Source organism: Camponotus floridanus, unplaced genomic scaffold (genome assembly GCF_003227725.1).
Source record: "Camponotus floridanus strain SB8 unplaced genomic scaffold, Cflo_v7.5 scaffold69, whole genome shotgun sequence".
NCBI lineage: Eukaryota > Metazoa > Arthropoda > Insecta > Hymenoptera > Formicidae > Camponotus > Camponotus floridanus.
In genome coordinates, this window is record NW_020229837.1 from 640153 (window position 1) to 657284 (window position 17132).

General features: G+C 35.6%; 2 protein-coding genes across 4 annotated transcripts; one reads left to right on the forward strand and one right to left on the reverse strand.

Moving 5' to 3' along the window:
• Positions 1-97: 97 nt before the first annotated feature.
• Positions 98-8728, forward strand: LOC105257451 (CKLF-like MARVEL transmembrane domain-containing protein 4). Of its 3 annotated transcripts, none has more exons than XM_011268059.3 (5): positions 98-529; positions 4870-5024; positions 5627-5800; positions 6370-6468; positions 6742-8728. In XM_011268059.3, the coding sequence occupies exons 2-5, from the start codon at positions 4890-4892 to the stop codon at positions 6874-6876; spliced, it is 543 nt and encodes a 180-aa protein (XP_011266361.1). In that variant the 5' UTR covers positions 98-529; positions 4870-4889; the 3' UTR covers positions 6877-8728. The 3 variants fall into 3 exon arrangements, with proteins under 3 accessions (XP_011266361.1, XP_011266362.1, XP_011266363.1); XM_011268060.3 differs by lacking the exon at positions 98-529 and adding an exon at positions 708-909; XM_011268061.3 differs by lacking the exon at positions 98-529 and adding an exon at positions 3320-3469.
• A 71-nt stretch (positions 8729-8799) lies between these two features.
• Positions 8800-15523, reverse strand: LOC105257450 (vegetative cell wall protein gp1). Its single transcript, XM_011268056.3, is given in 5 exon segments — positions 8800-9177; positions 9613-10105; positions 11403-11572; positions 15330-15371; positions 15374-15523. Coding segments are annotated over 5 exon segments (1167 nt in total). The 5' UTR covers positions 15509-15523; the 3' UTR covers positions 8800-8850.
• Positions 15524-17132: the final 1609 nt, after the last annotated feature.

The following is a 17132-nucleotide window of genomic DNA, read 5'->3' on the forward strand; positions in this document are numbered from 1 at the left end:
CGCAAGCTTCCGAGGCTCGCCGCCAGGTGGCGCGCCAAGTCGCGCAACATGGCCACCGCGAGAGGCCGATTATTCCGCGATGGTCGGCAGTTTCGAAAGGCGGCCAATGGGTTCCGGTCAGTTTCATCAGGCACGCTCGTAGTAGGACGTCGGGAGACGCGCGCAAACTTCATTTCGTTCAGCGAGTAACGTCGACGCGGGCGCGATTCTCGTCTTCTCGCGCCTCAAGGACGAGAGCGAGGAGCTCGACAAGTGTGGGGAAGAGAGAGAGAGAGAGAGAGAGAGCGAGAGAGGGGAACGCGTGACACGCCGGGACGCGGAGTGGAGGCTCGAGAGCAATCGCGTGCATAGATCGGCCGAGTTTTACGACGCTTCGTTGCGTCAGCTCACTAGCCGAGCGTTGCTGGAGGAGAGGACGCCGAAAAGAGAGAAAAAAGTGACAGCGGCGATTCCCGGAAGGAGGTGGAGCGATCGAGGACGAGGCGCGAAGCAAGAGTGCAGTAACAGGTGGAAGGATAATAACAATACGGTAAGTTGATTCTCGCGTCGTCGAACTTGGGGGATTATTTTTGTAGTGTGTGTGTGTGTGTGCGAGGACGCACGCACACACGTGCGAATCGTGCGTTTTTCAGCCTCGGCTCTCCCAGCTGACGTCCGTTCGCACGACTCGATTCTAAACGAGTCGACACGACCTCCTTGACGTGCGCCTAGTCGATAACCGTGTTAATTCGACGTGTACGTCGCTCGTCCCGTCTTCCTCTCTCACCTTGTGCGTGAGAAACAACGCGGGGCGTAGCTTCGTGGACTTGGCGCGAGCGAAACTCTTTCGCGATCTCTCTCGTGTGTTCGACGTAGTTTGTGTAAAAAAAGAAAAGAAAACTCGGAGAACAATTCGATAAACATTCTTGCGTAAGTTTGTGTTTTGCGCGTATCGGTCTATTGTTGCATAGATGAGAATTGTGTTTAGGTTGCTTATATCGTAATTTTGTCATTAGGTTGATTAGAAGCAATTAAGGAGCTTTCCATCCACGATGCATAGTGACTAATGCAATATTTTATTATAATTGATGTGAATATTTTATTGTAAATTAATATTTTATTATAATTAATGTGAATATTTTATTATAAAATTCTAGATTAATTCGGAAGGTGACTGTATTATTATATTATTTTATCGTTATTTTCTAAAATATTTTTTCATACGGCTTAACGCGGGATTGATCCACAAGCCAGCTGTAATTATTAATAAGCGAACGCCGTGGAAACGACCAAATTCGTGCAAATCGATGACACTTTGCGCGACACACGATATGGCGTCTCGTTTATCAAGCGTCCTTCCTTTCCACGCAGCAAATCCCTGTTAAATTTGACATTTCCCGTATCTTCTTGGTAAGACAGCGATATGCGCGCGCGAATCTCGATGTTCCTCCACCCACGCGCGTTTAGCAAACGCATGCATTCCTTTTTCCACTCGCGTGCCATCGCCTATATTTCCCTTCAATCGGAATAAACGATGAGATCTTCCGTTTAGCATCGCGAGTATATCGTCGCGCGACTTTAATTTATACTTCGAATCGCGTGATCTAGAATCGCAAACTAGTATTTTTCATTAGGATTTAATTCATACGTATATATTCCATAGTAATTTCTAGAGTCGCAAACAAATATTTTTCATTAGAATTCAACTCGATACAGATGTGTTTCATGGTAATTTTATATTATCTCGGAGATAACATTGTATATGTGATATCCGGTATTGAAACCTTTGCCAGTGAAAAGAATAATGACTCTCATCAATGTATAAATATAATGACTCGTAATGAGATATGATTCACATCAATAATACAATATAATTGGAAATGCATTTTCAAAGGAGATTAATGCATTTCATTATGCATCAGATGTGACGATATTATGATAAAGATTTAACTTTTCAGGATAATTATCTATATAATTATCTATATATCTATAATTATTAGTATTTAACAAAAATTTTAAAAATTCGATTTACTAATTTTAAACTTGTCAAACTACTCATGTGTGAGAATTATTTTCTTTTTACTCGTGAATTTTCGGTCAGAAAATTTATCATTATACAGAAAAAAAAATAAGTGTCAAATCAAAACTTATATACTTAAACTAACGCGTAGATTGTTTCGTATATACGCAACAATTTATAATCTTCTTAGAAGAATTTAATAATTTTAAATTTCAACAATATTACAGTCTTATTTTGATATTTTAATTGTCACCTCAAGAATATATAATTATTTAATTCTACTTTAAGAAAATTATAATCTTTGATTTAAAAATATTATTTTCTGTCTAACATTGTTTCTTTCCATTTAAGAAAATTAAATCTTAAATCATAAATATTTTTCTTGATTGAACTATATAAAACGGCTTCATTCAAGTAAACAATTATTCAAGCAATTATATTTTTCTTTAATTTTTATATCATTATAAATATAATTTCGTTTCAAGATTTCCTTGTTAAAACTAAATATATTTTCGAAACAAGAATGTCCTTTTTTTCTGTGTAGTGTGAAAAGATTTTAAATTATAAATAATAATAAGATAAAGTATATATTGGATGAGATGATTATATATGTAATATGAGTAATAACACGCACACGCACACACATACACGACATAGTCATTGCACATGCAATCATTTAAACGACGCAATACTCACATTACACTAAGGTTACATTCCGAAACGTCATCTCTGAAGAAAATTTTCCTCCGATGATCGCTTCGAAATTCCTTCGAGCATTCCCGACTGATTTCGAGCCGATCATTCGAGTAAAATTCCTCGAAGAGGACGTTTTGACACGTAACCTAAATAAGAATATTTTCACTCATCCCGTCGAGTAGGTGGATTTAATGACCACGTGTTGCGGCCGCGCCTCGTGAACTGTCACTATCTATTTCCAGTCGGGATGATCTCACGCCATGAGATTAAGTAATTCTCTCCTCTAGCGTGCGCTTCGACTGACATAATACCGCGGTCTGTAACCCGAGCATCTCTTCCGAGATCTCAACCGAGGCGCCTTGCGATCAAGCGGATAGTTTTGCTCCTGTCACTCGGTCCTCGCGAGGACCTCCGCGTCCTCAAATCATGGATTTCGAATGAAAAAAAAAATGAAGCGTAATCGCTGCGTTTTATATCCTCTCCTCGTCGCGACGATAATTTTCGGAAATAATTTCGATGGAATCTCGCAACCGGGAGTTTCGGGGAACCAGACGCGCGCGCATCGATCATCTGTCGTTATCGTCGACGCAACCGCGTTTACGCCTTTCATGCCTGCACGATAGCTCCCGTAATCGATAACTCTCATAATCCGCGTGGCGTTTTCATTTTCGCGTCCTTCGGTGTCGATCGCGGTGCATATCTCCGACGCGGTGTCCTCTCGCAGGACATTAATTGAACATTAATAGCGGCAATTGCGACAAATCACTTATTCAGGTATGGAGCATGCGTGCTGGTGTTCGTGTATGTATAAGTCAATCGATCACGGTTACAGAGTACGTGCTGAGCAATTTGAACAGTGAGCAATTATAATGATGCAAATGATAATTTTATGGGAATTATAGAAATTTTTAATGTCACATCATCTGGCATGAATGGGAAATGTGAGGTTTAATGGAAAATGATCTCGGTGAATTATTACGGTAAAGAGATTGGAATGTGTCGTGCCATAGCACGTATAATACTCCGATCGATTTTTACTCCGGTTATAAAGATCGCGAGTTATCTTCCTCATTTATCGAGTGAACGAGTTTTAAACTTCTTATCTGCAATAGCGAAAGTCAAAATAACTAATTTCGTCAAATGTCATTCTATCTTGCTCGCTCTTATGTGTGCCTGTCTCACTTTTTGGTTCTCGGCGAGTTACATTTTTTAAATAAGGTTAATGAAAATCATGGCTGCTTGTTCGAACAACAAAATCTTATAAATTGAGAACGCTGTACTTTGTCATCGATAAATATGTATAAGCAAGTGAGAAAGTATATAATAGTCGTGAATAAAATTGCTATCGATTAGATGGAAATATGTAAAGGCAGATATTACATCGATATTGCATTAAATCGTGCGTTTAATTCGAAATAAACTTGAGCTATATATATATAATTAAAAGATAGTATAAATAATAATTCCTGAGCATGTCTTGAAAATACAAGAAATATCTTGGATCATTGTATTTTTTTTGGTATTTTTTGACAGAAGGAATTTTACATTTTTAAAAAGATATTTTAATCTAGGATTTATAACTTGATTGCGCTCTTTATTCTTCGTAAATTTAAATTTTTAATTAAATATTTTCAAGATATATCATTAAAGTAAATCATTTCAGATTAAAATCTCAAAATATTGTCAAAGTTTTAAAAATATTTAACAGATTTAAATAATTATTAATGATTATTCACAATTTTTATATTTAAATCTAACTTTAAATTCCATTATAATTTGTCAAATCCCGCGATATTTTGTGATAAAAATGAAAATAATAACACTCAAAAAACTGGAGTGTTTTTATGCAATCGAATATACATGCTTGAAGAAACAATGCTTCACATTCATACATGATGAATGCACGTGTTTATGCATATATCTACAATGTGACACCTTTTCTCCTACACTTGTATGTGTATCACCATCGATGGGCCTTCGTATTATTTGTTTATATTAGGGTTCATTTCCCTTTCTAATCCTTCTTTCCTGAATCAATCAATGCTCAATGAGCACTTAGATGTGTCCTTGCAAAGTATCACCAACGTCATCTCGGATATCGAGTCAGGTGGCGGTAACTTATAAAGCAGTGACGTAAACATGTGACGTTAGTGCATATATTTGTTATGTTACAGTTTTAGAATAACCGGAGACGATGGATCAAGGCTTCCCGGGGCAGCACACCACCACGACCACCGTGACGACTACCACTACGACCACCCAGCCCAATATACGGTTTGATCCGTCATACGCGAGGACATTGCCTGGAATTTTAAAAATCGTGCAAGTGGTAAGTCCATGCATTTCTTTTTCTAGAGAGGGAAGTTTTTATGCAAACGCAACATCAATATTCCATATTATTCTTGAAAAGGTACTGCTAATGCCTCAATATAAATAGTGTTTCAACATAATATTTTCTATAAATTAGTTGTTAAACTGAAAGTTTATATTGATTAATCTGAAAAATTATCCGCGAGAATCTTTGAATCTTTTTTTTAATACCATAAATCTTAAATAATATAATTATATATATATTTATGAATAATATACATATATATAATTATATTATATATTATATTTTTAATCCATGTATAATTTTTTATGTGAAAACTAATAACTTGTTAATCGAAATTATACTAAAAATTACTAAAAGATTTAAAGAAAGATGTAAATAAGTTTGCCCTATTAAATGTATACAATGCATATAAACATGCGTTCGTATCGTTAGTTAAGATTACAATGGTATAAACATCTCGTTGCGTCATAGACCACAATGGATTCTTAAATCTCATGTCGATTGCGAGAACCGTGAGGCTTTATACCTACATAGTATTTTGCATACCTGGGTAACACAGAATTTCTTGAATGATAATCGTTGGGCTCTTCTTTCAGGTGCTAAATCTCCTGGGATTTATATGCATAACGGTGTCAAGTCACAGCAGCCATAGCCGGGGAGGATGGTTCAATACCGTATCCATGATTGGTTTCTGGTTTACTGGAATCCTGCTTGTCTTCTACTTGTTCCACATCATCGAAAAGTTTTCCAGAATCCCGTGGCTTAAGATTGTAAGTTTTCGGTAGTTAGTTGTCGCTAGCTGCTGATTCGTATCCTCTGGCAAGATTTTTCTATTTTGTCCGCGCGAAGAGATATGCGCCTAAAATAAATGTAAATAGAAATAAGTAGGCGACTGGTGGGTCGTATACGTTCGATAAACATATATGAGACGTGTGGATATACGCATGTAATATTCGTGATACGCGGGAACCAGGGAGTGAAAGCTTGTTAGAAAGTTTGCACGCAGGAATCTAAAAATCGATCTGTGTCATTCCAACTTTTACACTCACGGGTGAACGATCGATCGTGAGCGACGTAACGAGGACAGCCATCGTCTCTGTGCTGGATCCAATAATCACTCATAATCGGATTATCCTTTTTTAAAAGCGCACACATAGAGATGTAGTATACGTAGCATTACGTGGCGCGTCTCGTAATACCGCGTAACATCTCCCAGAATCGGTAGATTGCGCATCCATTGTATCGTTACGCGAATTCAGCCACGCCCGAGTACAGTTTAACAATTTTTATCCTTATCGAAAATATTATCTATATCTAATTTATTATATAATATTTTTAGGAATTCGTATTCTGCACGATATGGACAGTTTTCTATTTATTGGCCGCTTCCCTCGCAGCTGATTACGCACGTCACACCGAGGCCTTCGGTGTTGCAGCGGTACATGAGAATTCTATATATATTATTATTATTATTTTCATTATTATTATGCCTTGTATAAATAACGCAAATATCGAAAAGATGTCGATAACACCATTTAAGTTATTTTTATCGAAACAAAGGGAAAAATATAAATCCTTGAAAAATATAAAAAAATAATGATATTAAGGACAAATCTAGTGTAGACATCTTTTCGAGTTTCGTACTCTTAGGATATTTCTTGAAAATAGTACATAAGCTTTTTTATATTGAGACATATTATATTTCCCACAGTTTTTCGGTTTTTGCGCGATGGTGGCGTACGGTTACGACGCTTGGCTCAAGTTCCACGCCGTAAAGAGCGGTGGGTTGGCGCAGGGTCAGCATACACCGAAACAAGTATCCACCGTCACCAGTCCAGCGTATTAAAATCCAAGGGAGGGATGGGTCCCGAAGCAGATGGACCACCGGTCGACCGATTGGACTGATTGATCGATCGATACATATCGTTACCTTTGTGCGGGGCCAGCTCTTTTGTAACTTCGGCATGTTTCTTTCTCGTGTCGAATCTCAAATCGCGACACGCACGACGCGTGCTTTTCTCGGCTCAACGCTTTTTCCGTTTGCTCGCACGTGTGCGTCGCGTGTATTTTTGTGCGTGCGTACATTCGTTTATTTACACCCACGCACGCGTACACTCGACTTTCCTTTCCTCTACTTTCTTCTCTTTTTGTACTTGTAACAAGGCAATAATCTACACTACGCTATAGCGTATCGTTGACTTATATTCTAACACGAAGAGGCGATGCGCTCATGTATGCATTATCCTCCATCGAACAACGATTGTTAATATTTTGTAATAATGTTTGCCGCATTTTTGCTCGATCGATTCTATTTGATGTTATTTATACGACGATGTACATGTACATACATACACATACAGATCTATATGTATATACATACATATACGTTGTTGAAACTATATTTTAAATCATTGTTGAAATTGAAGCAACGTTTTCACGCATCATGGCACAGCGAGACTCGGACGCGATATCGAGTGCTGGTGCGACTGTTAGATCTATTTTAATCTTCTCGGTCCTTGTTTGCAATTGGTCCAGCTAATCTTGTCTTATATAAATACAAATGCATGAATGTAGAGAGATAATAGTGAAGCATTATCTCTATATAAAATATGAGTCTCAAGAGTATATTTGAATTGCAAACAAGGACAGAGCATCCATAAATTGAAATACCGAAATACAGTATTCTCCTTCTTGTTGTATGTAGCCTTCTTAGACTGTCGTATAAATTTTCTAGATTGTGTTCGATATTACGCTTCGCGATTCCTTGGAGGGATAAAAAATATAGTTACATTTGTGCAAATTATACTGAGAAAAAAATTAATAGAATAATGTTATATGTGGTCACATATACACAAACACACACATACACGTATACAGATAGATTATTTAATTCTTGAGTCAGTCTATTGGCTCGCAATGAACATATTCACCGTATTAATCATCATATCAAATCATTGTATGGCGTTACTCGATATGCGTAATCTCGTATGATGATGTTCACGAGATTCTTTATATCAAGGAATAATTTGTTACGAAGAGTACCTAATACTTTCTATTACGACTCGCGCGTATAACTATATTTACTATTTTTGTTAACTTTACTAAGATTTTGAATCTATACAAGTACACATTTCACGGTATACACCGATATCAATGTCTAGTTAAAGAGATCTGGCGAATATTACTATAGATATTACTATGCATAATAAGACGATCGATGAAATAACTTCAACATCGGTAAGTGTTCAATGAAATAAATTATTGTAGTTTTCCGAATGTGTAATTCGATTCGCTACCGATATAGGAAGAAATGATTGTCGTGTGTGTAAAGTATTACAAATATATTAGAATAAGATTATATATGTATACATATATATACGCACGAGTTATCTTCGTAAATGTATTTTATTTAAGATAAACATCTATCTATCTTTATTTTCTTTCGGAAAAACTTTAACAAAAAAGGGCAATTTCTTCACTTAGTATTGTTATGCGACATGTAAAATTGTGAAGAATTGCATCAATCTCCATATATTTCCGCTCATTTTATGCTGACAATGTCATGTGTGGATATTATTAATATATCTTGATTTATATATATACACATTAACTTATTTATTAAACGTCATTTACACTAAATGCATAATCTTACATGTATTACAGTACGTATTAATGGTACCATGCTAAGTTCTAGATAACTTATCAACTTTAATTAAATCATAAAAAAATACACGAATATGATTCTCTCGAGTTACGATACGCGTTAAGGGCGACGAGAACGATGGCGAGTGTGCATGGAAACGCGAGTTAATCTCTTCTCTTAATTTCTGTACTGAAATTGAGGCCGGCGCGCCTGCTTTTTGCCCATTGACGAGAGATCGATGGTCTTTCCGTCTGGAAGTACCAGCTTGTTCTCCTGGTAATCCACGAAACCGTTCTCCTCCTCCTCCTCGCGTTGTTCTTCATCGCACTTGATCCCGGTCTCATACGTGTATTCGCGTCGGAGTCCGTCCGGATCGATGTATCCGTATTTGCCACTCGTTATGCAATCCACGCCGATCGTCTCCTCCTTGTACGACCCGTCGTCGTTTTCGAAGCCCCACGTGATGGAACCGTCCTCGTTGTCGTGTTGATATCTCCTGATAATCTGTAATACATTTTTATTTATGGAGCCTCGTAATCATAATACGTTCGAACATTTTATCAATGCTTTCCCAAGGAAAAAAAAAAAGAGTTCCAGGGTAACTTTCACGGTCCACAGCGCATTACGAAGTTGGTATGACCTAAGGCTCGTTTAAAGACACTGCCATACTGTCGTTCCGTAAATTTGACGAGCGTTATGTAATACCTGAACAGGTTTCTCTCGACCGCATTTTATGAATTATCGATTATTGAGAAGAGCGAGCGGATGATTCCGGCTTTCATCTGTCAACTTCAAATAATAATTCGCACAATCGATATTTTTATGAACGTTGAAAAATTCGACATAAAAATTTGTCATCTAAACATTCCATCCTTGTTTTGATAAATCGGGAATTGATGCTATTTCCGAGGACGAGTTTCGGATCGGCTTCGATCTTACCTGCGCTACCGGCTTCTTGCCGCGAATCTCGAAAGCCTGGGACGGTTTCACCGGCTTAGGCGGCGGCTTGATCGGTTGCCTGAATGCGACATCGTCGACGATCTGCTTCCTCGGGGCTTTCGTGGGTTTCTGCGTTGGACGATACTGAACGGGCTGTGGGGATGACGTCGCGAAGGTTTGCCGGGCAACGCTCGTCGGCGTGACTGTCACCTGGGGTGGACGATACGCTGGTGGTCCAGGAGTCGGCGATGCCGGGGCGCCGAGCGGTCGCACCGGTGGTGGCACGCGTGGCACTTCCTCGCTCACCTCTTCCTCGCTGTTCGGTTCCTGGCTTAGATCCTCATCGTCGCGGATGGAATCGCGCGACACCTCCTCGTCCTCGGGCACTTCGTTCACCGGCTTCACATTATGCGAGAATATCGGCGCGGTCGCCGGCAAATTCGGTCGAAGTGGACGGAATGTAGCGGGTGTGTCGTCCCCAGGTCCACGAGGTCTGTAATTTTAATCATTTTAATCATTTGACAGGTACACAGAAAAAAAACGAAGTGTCAAATCGAAACTTATATACTTAACTAACGCGTTCATTGTTTCGTACATACGCAACAATTTCTAATCTTCTTAGAAGAATTTAATAATTTTAAATTTCAACAATATTATTGTCTTATTTTAATATTGTAATTGTCACCTCAAGAATATGTAATTATTTAATTCTACTTTAAGAAAATTATGATCTTTGATTTAAGAATGTTATTTTCTATCCATTATTGTTTCTTTTCCATTCAAGAAAATTAAATCTTAAATCATGAGAATATATGTTTCTCGATTGAACTATATAAAATGGCTTCATTCAAGTAAGCAATTATTCAAGCAATTATATTTTTCTTAAATTAACGCGATATAATCTCATTTCAAGATTTCCATGTTAAAACTAAATATATTTTCAAAATAAGAATGTCCTTTTTTTCTGTGTTTATATTTTTTATAGCACGTGTGTGTTATTGTTTTTAAAAGTACTTATAGTTATTTCTAAAATGTGTGTGCTGTTAAATTATACATTACATATTTTTTTAAATATGTATATTATTAATATTTTACCCTTTCTGTAAATTCGCAAAAATGAGGATTGTAAACAAAATATATGTAGAACTGTCAACTGTAAAGATTATTATTTTTTTTATATTTCTCTCTTTTTCTATTTATATATTTACATATCTGTGACCACGCATATGGAACGGTATTTCTATTTTTTCTTGTTTCGTTTTGCAAGCCTACCCAGAAACTATAAATTTGTATTTGTCAGTAATTACGTAATCGGACGATTTTCAAATTCTTGCCGATAATTTCGCATTTCCTGCTCCGCGCAAGAGTACGGACGTTGCATCAAACCTGAGTTGAACCGTTAGATTAATTAACAGCGGCATATTTTGCACCTTCCAGATAGATATGCGTACACCATGCAAACTGGTTTTCCAACCTTTCCTTTTCCTAGCTCGAATAACTTTATTGATATAGGCTGATTATGCGAATACTTTAAGTATGCGATTATTCGTCATGGCTAATTGTAGGTTTTCTCTAACAAGGTTCTATTCTATTTTAATATATGGAGGCAATAACGACGTACATTTCAATTTTTCTGTATTAGTATAATTTTCAACAGTGGAAAAAGCAAAGAAATATATATATTATCAAAACAAATTTATTACGACAAATGTAAAAATAATTTTATCGCATACTCTATCGATTAACTATTTTACGAGCTAAATGAGAGGATTAATTATCGAATGCATTACTTGAAGCTGATTGGTCGACGAAGCCGCTGATTAGAGAAGGCAGGTGGACCAGCATTTGGCCGAAGAGATTGAGGTGGTAATTTTTGATAACGATTCGCTCGTACAGGGATCGGCGCCCCTTTTTGCCCTTCTGGAAACTGTGCCGAACATGCGGCGACGCACGCCAAAAACTGAAAATCAAAAATTGCGTTTTCATCCTTGCTATTTAAAAAAAAATTTAATTACATGCATTAATTATAAAGCACAATTATTGTGAACAATTGCAAAAGGTTTCCCACGAATGATTATGTCAGGTGCTTTTTATACTCTTGTATGATTAATATATGTATATATGTGTGTTCTAGATACGATTTAATCGACTACTTTCTGCTGCGCTCTTTAAATTGTACACTAATTATGTGAAATTTATAATTTACGATTTTTCCCAAGTTTTCACCGTAATTCCGTCGAGGTTTTTTTTTTTATTTTGCAATTCTATCGCGCGACGTTAATAATGTATAACGCTAATGATAATGTACAACAAGTATTATCTGCGCGTTACACGAATTTCTATCGCGATTCCCCGATCGATGAACGGCAACGAGCGCAGCGAAAAACTATTCGTCACGCCCGCGTGTAACGCGAAACTTGTTCCACGATATGTACACGATATTCCGGTTTGCGCTTTGCGTTACAAGTACGGCACCGGCTTACATACGCAAAATCGTCTCGCTTAAGAGAAAAGAGAAAGTGATTCGATTTGAGGGCTTTAAGTCGCGGCATTCTTTCGATCCTGCGTATAGATACATGCGTAATCATTTAATTGACGTGACATTTAAACGACGACGAAATACGTAAAGGAGGGGGATGCGTTTTGTACGTTTGAATCGGAAAAATCGCGATATAATTAGAAATGCGGTAGAAATCAGAATAACCGTTTATTAATTCTTTCACTTTCATCGATTCCTTCATATTTCCTTCATATTTCCAGCATACGATTGAGTTTAGTTGTTTATAGGCAGACATAAACCAGAAATGAAATAAAAAGCTATTAAATTATATTTCCACTTTCTTGAACTTTAATATAATGAGAGAAATTTATATTTTTATTAATATTTTATATTCAGAAAATGTTTTCTTCTGTTCCTAATCTTTTTTATTCGAGAAAATCTTTTAATTTTTTTTACTACTTAAAAATTTCTCTTAAGTTTTATGGATATCCCCCTAGTCTTATCGTATTAAAAATCCACTTTATAGAGTTCAATATATATTTTTATACACAATATATATTTTATGGTACACACAATATAGGAAACATTTTAAAGAATCAAAACAGAAAAGCATTTACACATGCACAGAAAAAAAATAAGTGTCATTGTTCATTGTTTCATATATACGCAACAATTTATAATCTTCTTAGAAGAATTTAATAATTCTAAATTTCAACAATATTATAGTCTTATTTTAATATTGTAATTATCACCTCAAAAATATATAATTATTTGATTCTACTTTAAGAAAATTATAATCTTTGATTTCAAAATGTTATTTTCTATCTAACATTGTTTCTTTTCTATTCAAGAAAATTAAATCTTAAATCTTAAGATTTTCATATTAAAATTAAATATCAAAACAAGAATGTCCTTTTTCTCTGTGTGCATGTAAAATACATAAAAATACGGATATACAAGATATATGACACATGATATATAAAAATTACGTAGAATGTCTTGAATTTTCTTGCGAATTAGACTTTAGTCTTGACACAAATTGCGTTAAAAGTTATCGTATTAATTAAATTTTTGGAATACAAATACACCTGCATGCAATACACTTTACGTTGACCAAATGTACTCAATATTAAGCGAATTCTAGCACGCGTTTGATGCAACTTGGAGTAAAACCATCGGCGTGGAGCCGGCCAATTCTCTTTTCTTTTACGGTTCTCCAAGTCGAGGCACGCGCAAGATACGGCGAAAAATCTGCGACTTTCTTACACCGAACGCTTTCACTCGTTCGCCATGAATTATTAAGTCGATTTTCGGCGCTGCTCGGGGTGTGTATAAATCTCATCTCGACCTTCCGCTCGCGGAAACCAGTATCGTATATATGGGCAAAGACCTTTTTCTCCGCACGCACAAGTCGTGTTTGTTAATTTACCGGTTACATGATGATTTCTGTAATGATGTACACGCACGCGAGCGATCTCTCGTACGATAAAAGCGGTAGCTTTTAATCGCTTAAGAATTCTTAATTATTTCTCAGATGAAGAAAATTTTGAGTTGCTAACAAATTAGTTTCCTTTTTTCTTAATAAATAAAAACGTTAAAAAATTTAAGCTTCAAGTTAGATGTATTCATAAATAGTAAATGAGTGTGGGACACTAATTCAAGCTTATGATGTGCACCAGTGTGTAGATGCAATCGTGTTATTTTCGTGCAATTTATGTTACAACAGTTCCGCAACTCCATTAAACAAATTATCTCGCTTAAGAAATACGCGAGTCTGAGCACCGGACTGCGCGCGTTTAAGTACTTGACATGCTTTTCTACAGGTGCTCAAGTGTTTAAATTCGCCGCACGCAAGTCTAGTACCTACTACTTATTATACATGTCGCCGAAATTTCACTGTGTCGATCGAGGGTTAAAAATGAAAGTAACAAGTGGAATCGCGTTGTTACGCGCAAAAGAAAGTGAATGTAATTTCACGATGCGAGGGTATAAAAAGAATTGCCAGGAAAAGATGGTCAATGTAAAAAGACTTATGATTAGACTACGTTTATTTGTTTTAATGCACGCGATGTTTTAATTATTTTATACTATTTATATATTTTATTTATTTATTTATATTTGTATTTATTGTATATTTATTTATTGTTGTGTTTATGTTATTTTTATTTATTTATTTATTCATCTGTATTTATGTATAATATAATACTTTAAAAATATTAATTAATTAAAAAATTACGATAAAATTATGCTCGAATGTTATATAATTTATTTTTTGTCGCGGTAAAAGTCAATCGATTTTATAAGCAACATATTTTATAATCAACACGTTATGTAATTAAAATATTCAATAAATGTATTATATAAGATTGAATTGAATATGTAATATTGGATAGTATCCATATATCAACACTATATTTTAAGAAACATGGTACTAAAATAAGATATTTTTAAAGTCTTACCATCTAATATTACATCACGTTAAAGATATAGGGAAGAAATAAATTATGGTATTAAAATGAGTTATTTTTACAGTTTTACTATCTAATATTACATCACGTCAAAGATATAGAAAAGAAATAAATCATAAGCGCGAAAGATATTATGATATAATGGTTAGATATAATCGTTTATTGCTATAATAATCATAATTTATTTTTCTAAAACAGGATATAGGATCAAGTTTTGTACAACCAGATATATGTAAACTTTGAATATGACTATATTATTGATATAAAATATGAATGAATTAGAAAAGAGATTGTCAAAGGAATTTATACATATCCTGCAAAACTATGAATTTTTAATGCTTCAATAATTACTCGATTTATTCGCAATTAAAATTGTCAAATAATTAATAAGTAATTTAATTATTTTTTAATTCAATTAATTTTTTATCAAAATTTCAAATATGTTATAAAAAATCCTTTCATACATTAACTATTTGATATTCGTAAACATTATTTCACAGAAGAAAAATGATTATTCGTATCTAATTTTTTGAAGAAATATAGATATAGATTCAAGATAACCAGATGCATAAAAAAATTCAGAGATTTGCAAAATTGCTTCTGGTTGTAAAAATGTCAAAATTCAATTTAACCGGACGGTTCTTCTCATCCAAAGTTTACATGTTTCGTAAATGCACTTTTCGTAATAACCTGCCACGGAACCGGAATAAGGGTGCTCTGGAGGATACTCTCGTTTTAGGGGTACTCACGATCACTGCGACGCGCATGGCCGTGTTGTCCCTCGTCGCAATGTTGTGGGTGCACTAGGTGTGGTGGCCGTGGCGCGTTTGTGCCTCACACTACCGCGAACGACTCCCCGTCTCCGCGTTCTTATACTTATATCCCCGTTGAAATTCCTATGGCAGCAGCACGCAGGCCAACTTTCCATCGGCCAGGATTGTGTTCCGCGCTCGACGTGCTCCACGTAGAGGAGGAACGCTCCTCTCTTTTTGCCCCATCGGCATCGAGATTGGCGTCGTGCCAAGCTGATCGGTCTCAGGGCTAATTTATTATACCGTCGATATGTGCGCTGCGAACTTGACCGTCGGATTTGTTTTAAAGCTTTCCTTGCACTGAGAAAAAAAAGCCGGTGAAAAGGTAACGAACGGATATTATACCGATCACTTTAATCGGAAAAAAAAGAAACCGATCAGATATCCAATCAGAAAATATCGATCTGATATCTGATCAGAAAGTTCAAAATTCGGAATTTTCCGATCAGATATCCGATTAAAGTGATCGGTATAATATCCGTTCGTTACCTTTTCATCGGACATTTCTTTCATTTTTCTCAGTGTGCGCTTTGATCGTTCACGGATCTGATCGAAGAGGATCAACGCGAGATCCTCGATTAATTCGCGAGCAGATCGCTGCAATGATTGCCCATCTTGTTGTAAATATCGCTCTTTTTTTCACGGTAAATTGAAAAGATTTATGAATTTCAGATGTTTTTATCAAAATAATATCATCGGATTATTTTGACAGCAAGTAGCATCTGCTTAGAAGAAATAGATATTTCTAAACGACAAGAGTTTCGAGGATCACAAACGAATGTAAAGATCGACAACGAGACTCGATCGAAATCTCACGATGACTCGTGCATATAATATCATCAATCTTGTCGCCGCTTATTGCTGTGTGTTTTAAGTTCGAATTATTGAGTTTTCTCTGCCATCAAAAGTCAAGATTGATGAGAGATCCTGCGACATGTTTAGAACCATGATGATCATTAATTGAGATGACGCGAGATTATTCGTCAAGAATAAGAATTCCTTGTCCATGTATGCGGAAGGTGATTTTATATTTTATTTATCTAAGCAACGATTAATTATAATTTTTGTCTCGTTTGGAAATTGCATAGAATATTATATTGCATCGAGATCTTATATGCACTTTTAAACGATAACGGATCATGAGTAAGCAATGGACCAGTAATAAAAGATAGTTGATTGGCTGTCTTGATGCTCATCACGTAAATGTCAGTTGGAACCTCTAATTATTGCATAATATTGTGTCCTGTCAATTTTACGTCACTCGCGAGAATCATTATTACAGTGTCGTTTTTGTAATAAACTAAGTTGGAGAGTTTCATTTGCATTAAATATTCATGACGCTTATAAAAGAGTCTGAAAAGAGATTGGAACACGATTAAATATTATAATATTCTGTATTCTATTTATATTTTAAGAATGTCATATTTTTCATAGTTTCTCTTTTTATTTATAATTAAGTTTATGCAGAATCTTTGTATTAATTTATTTCTGATACTAATCTTTTGTGTTATTATTATGGGATTAGAATAGAAATTATCGTTCACACAATAGAATTTATTCTCTTACTTAATGTCATATATAGCTTCATGTCATTATATAGAATTATAGAACAACGAGAAAGTTAAACGATGGAAAATTTTGAAAAAATGGATATAATAGGATTATATTATAGGATTATATTATAAATTGTGTATTACGATTATGTTATAGATTTCAATTCGAGAAATTAGTGTTTTATAC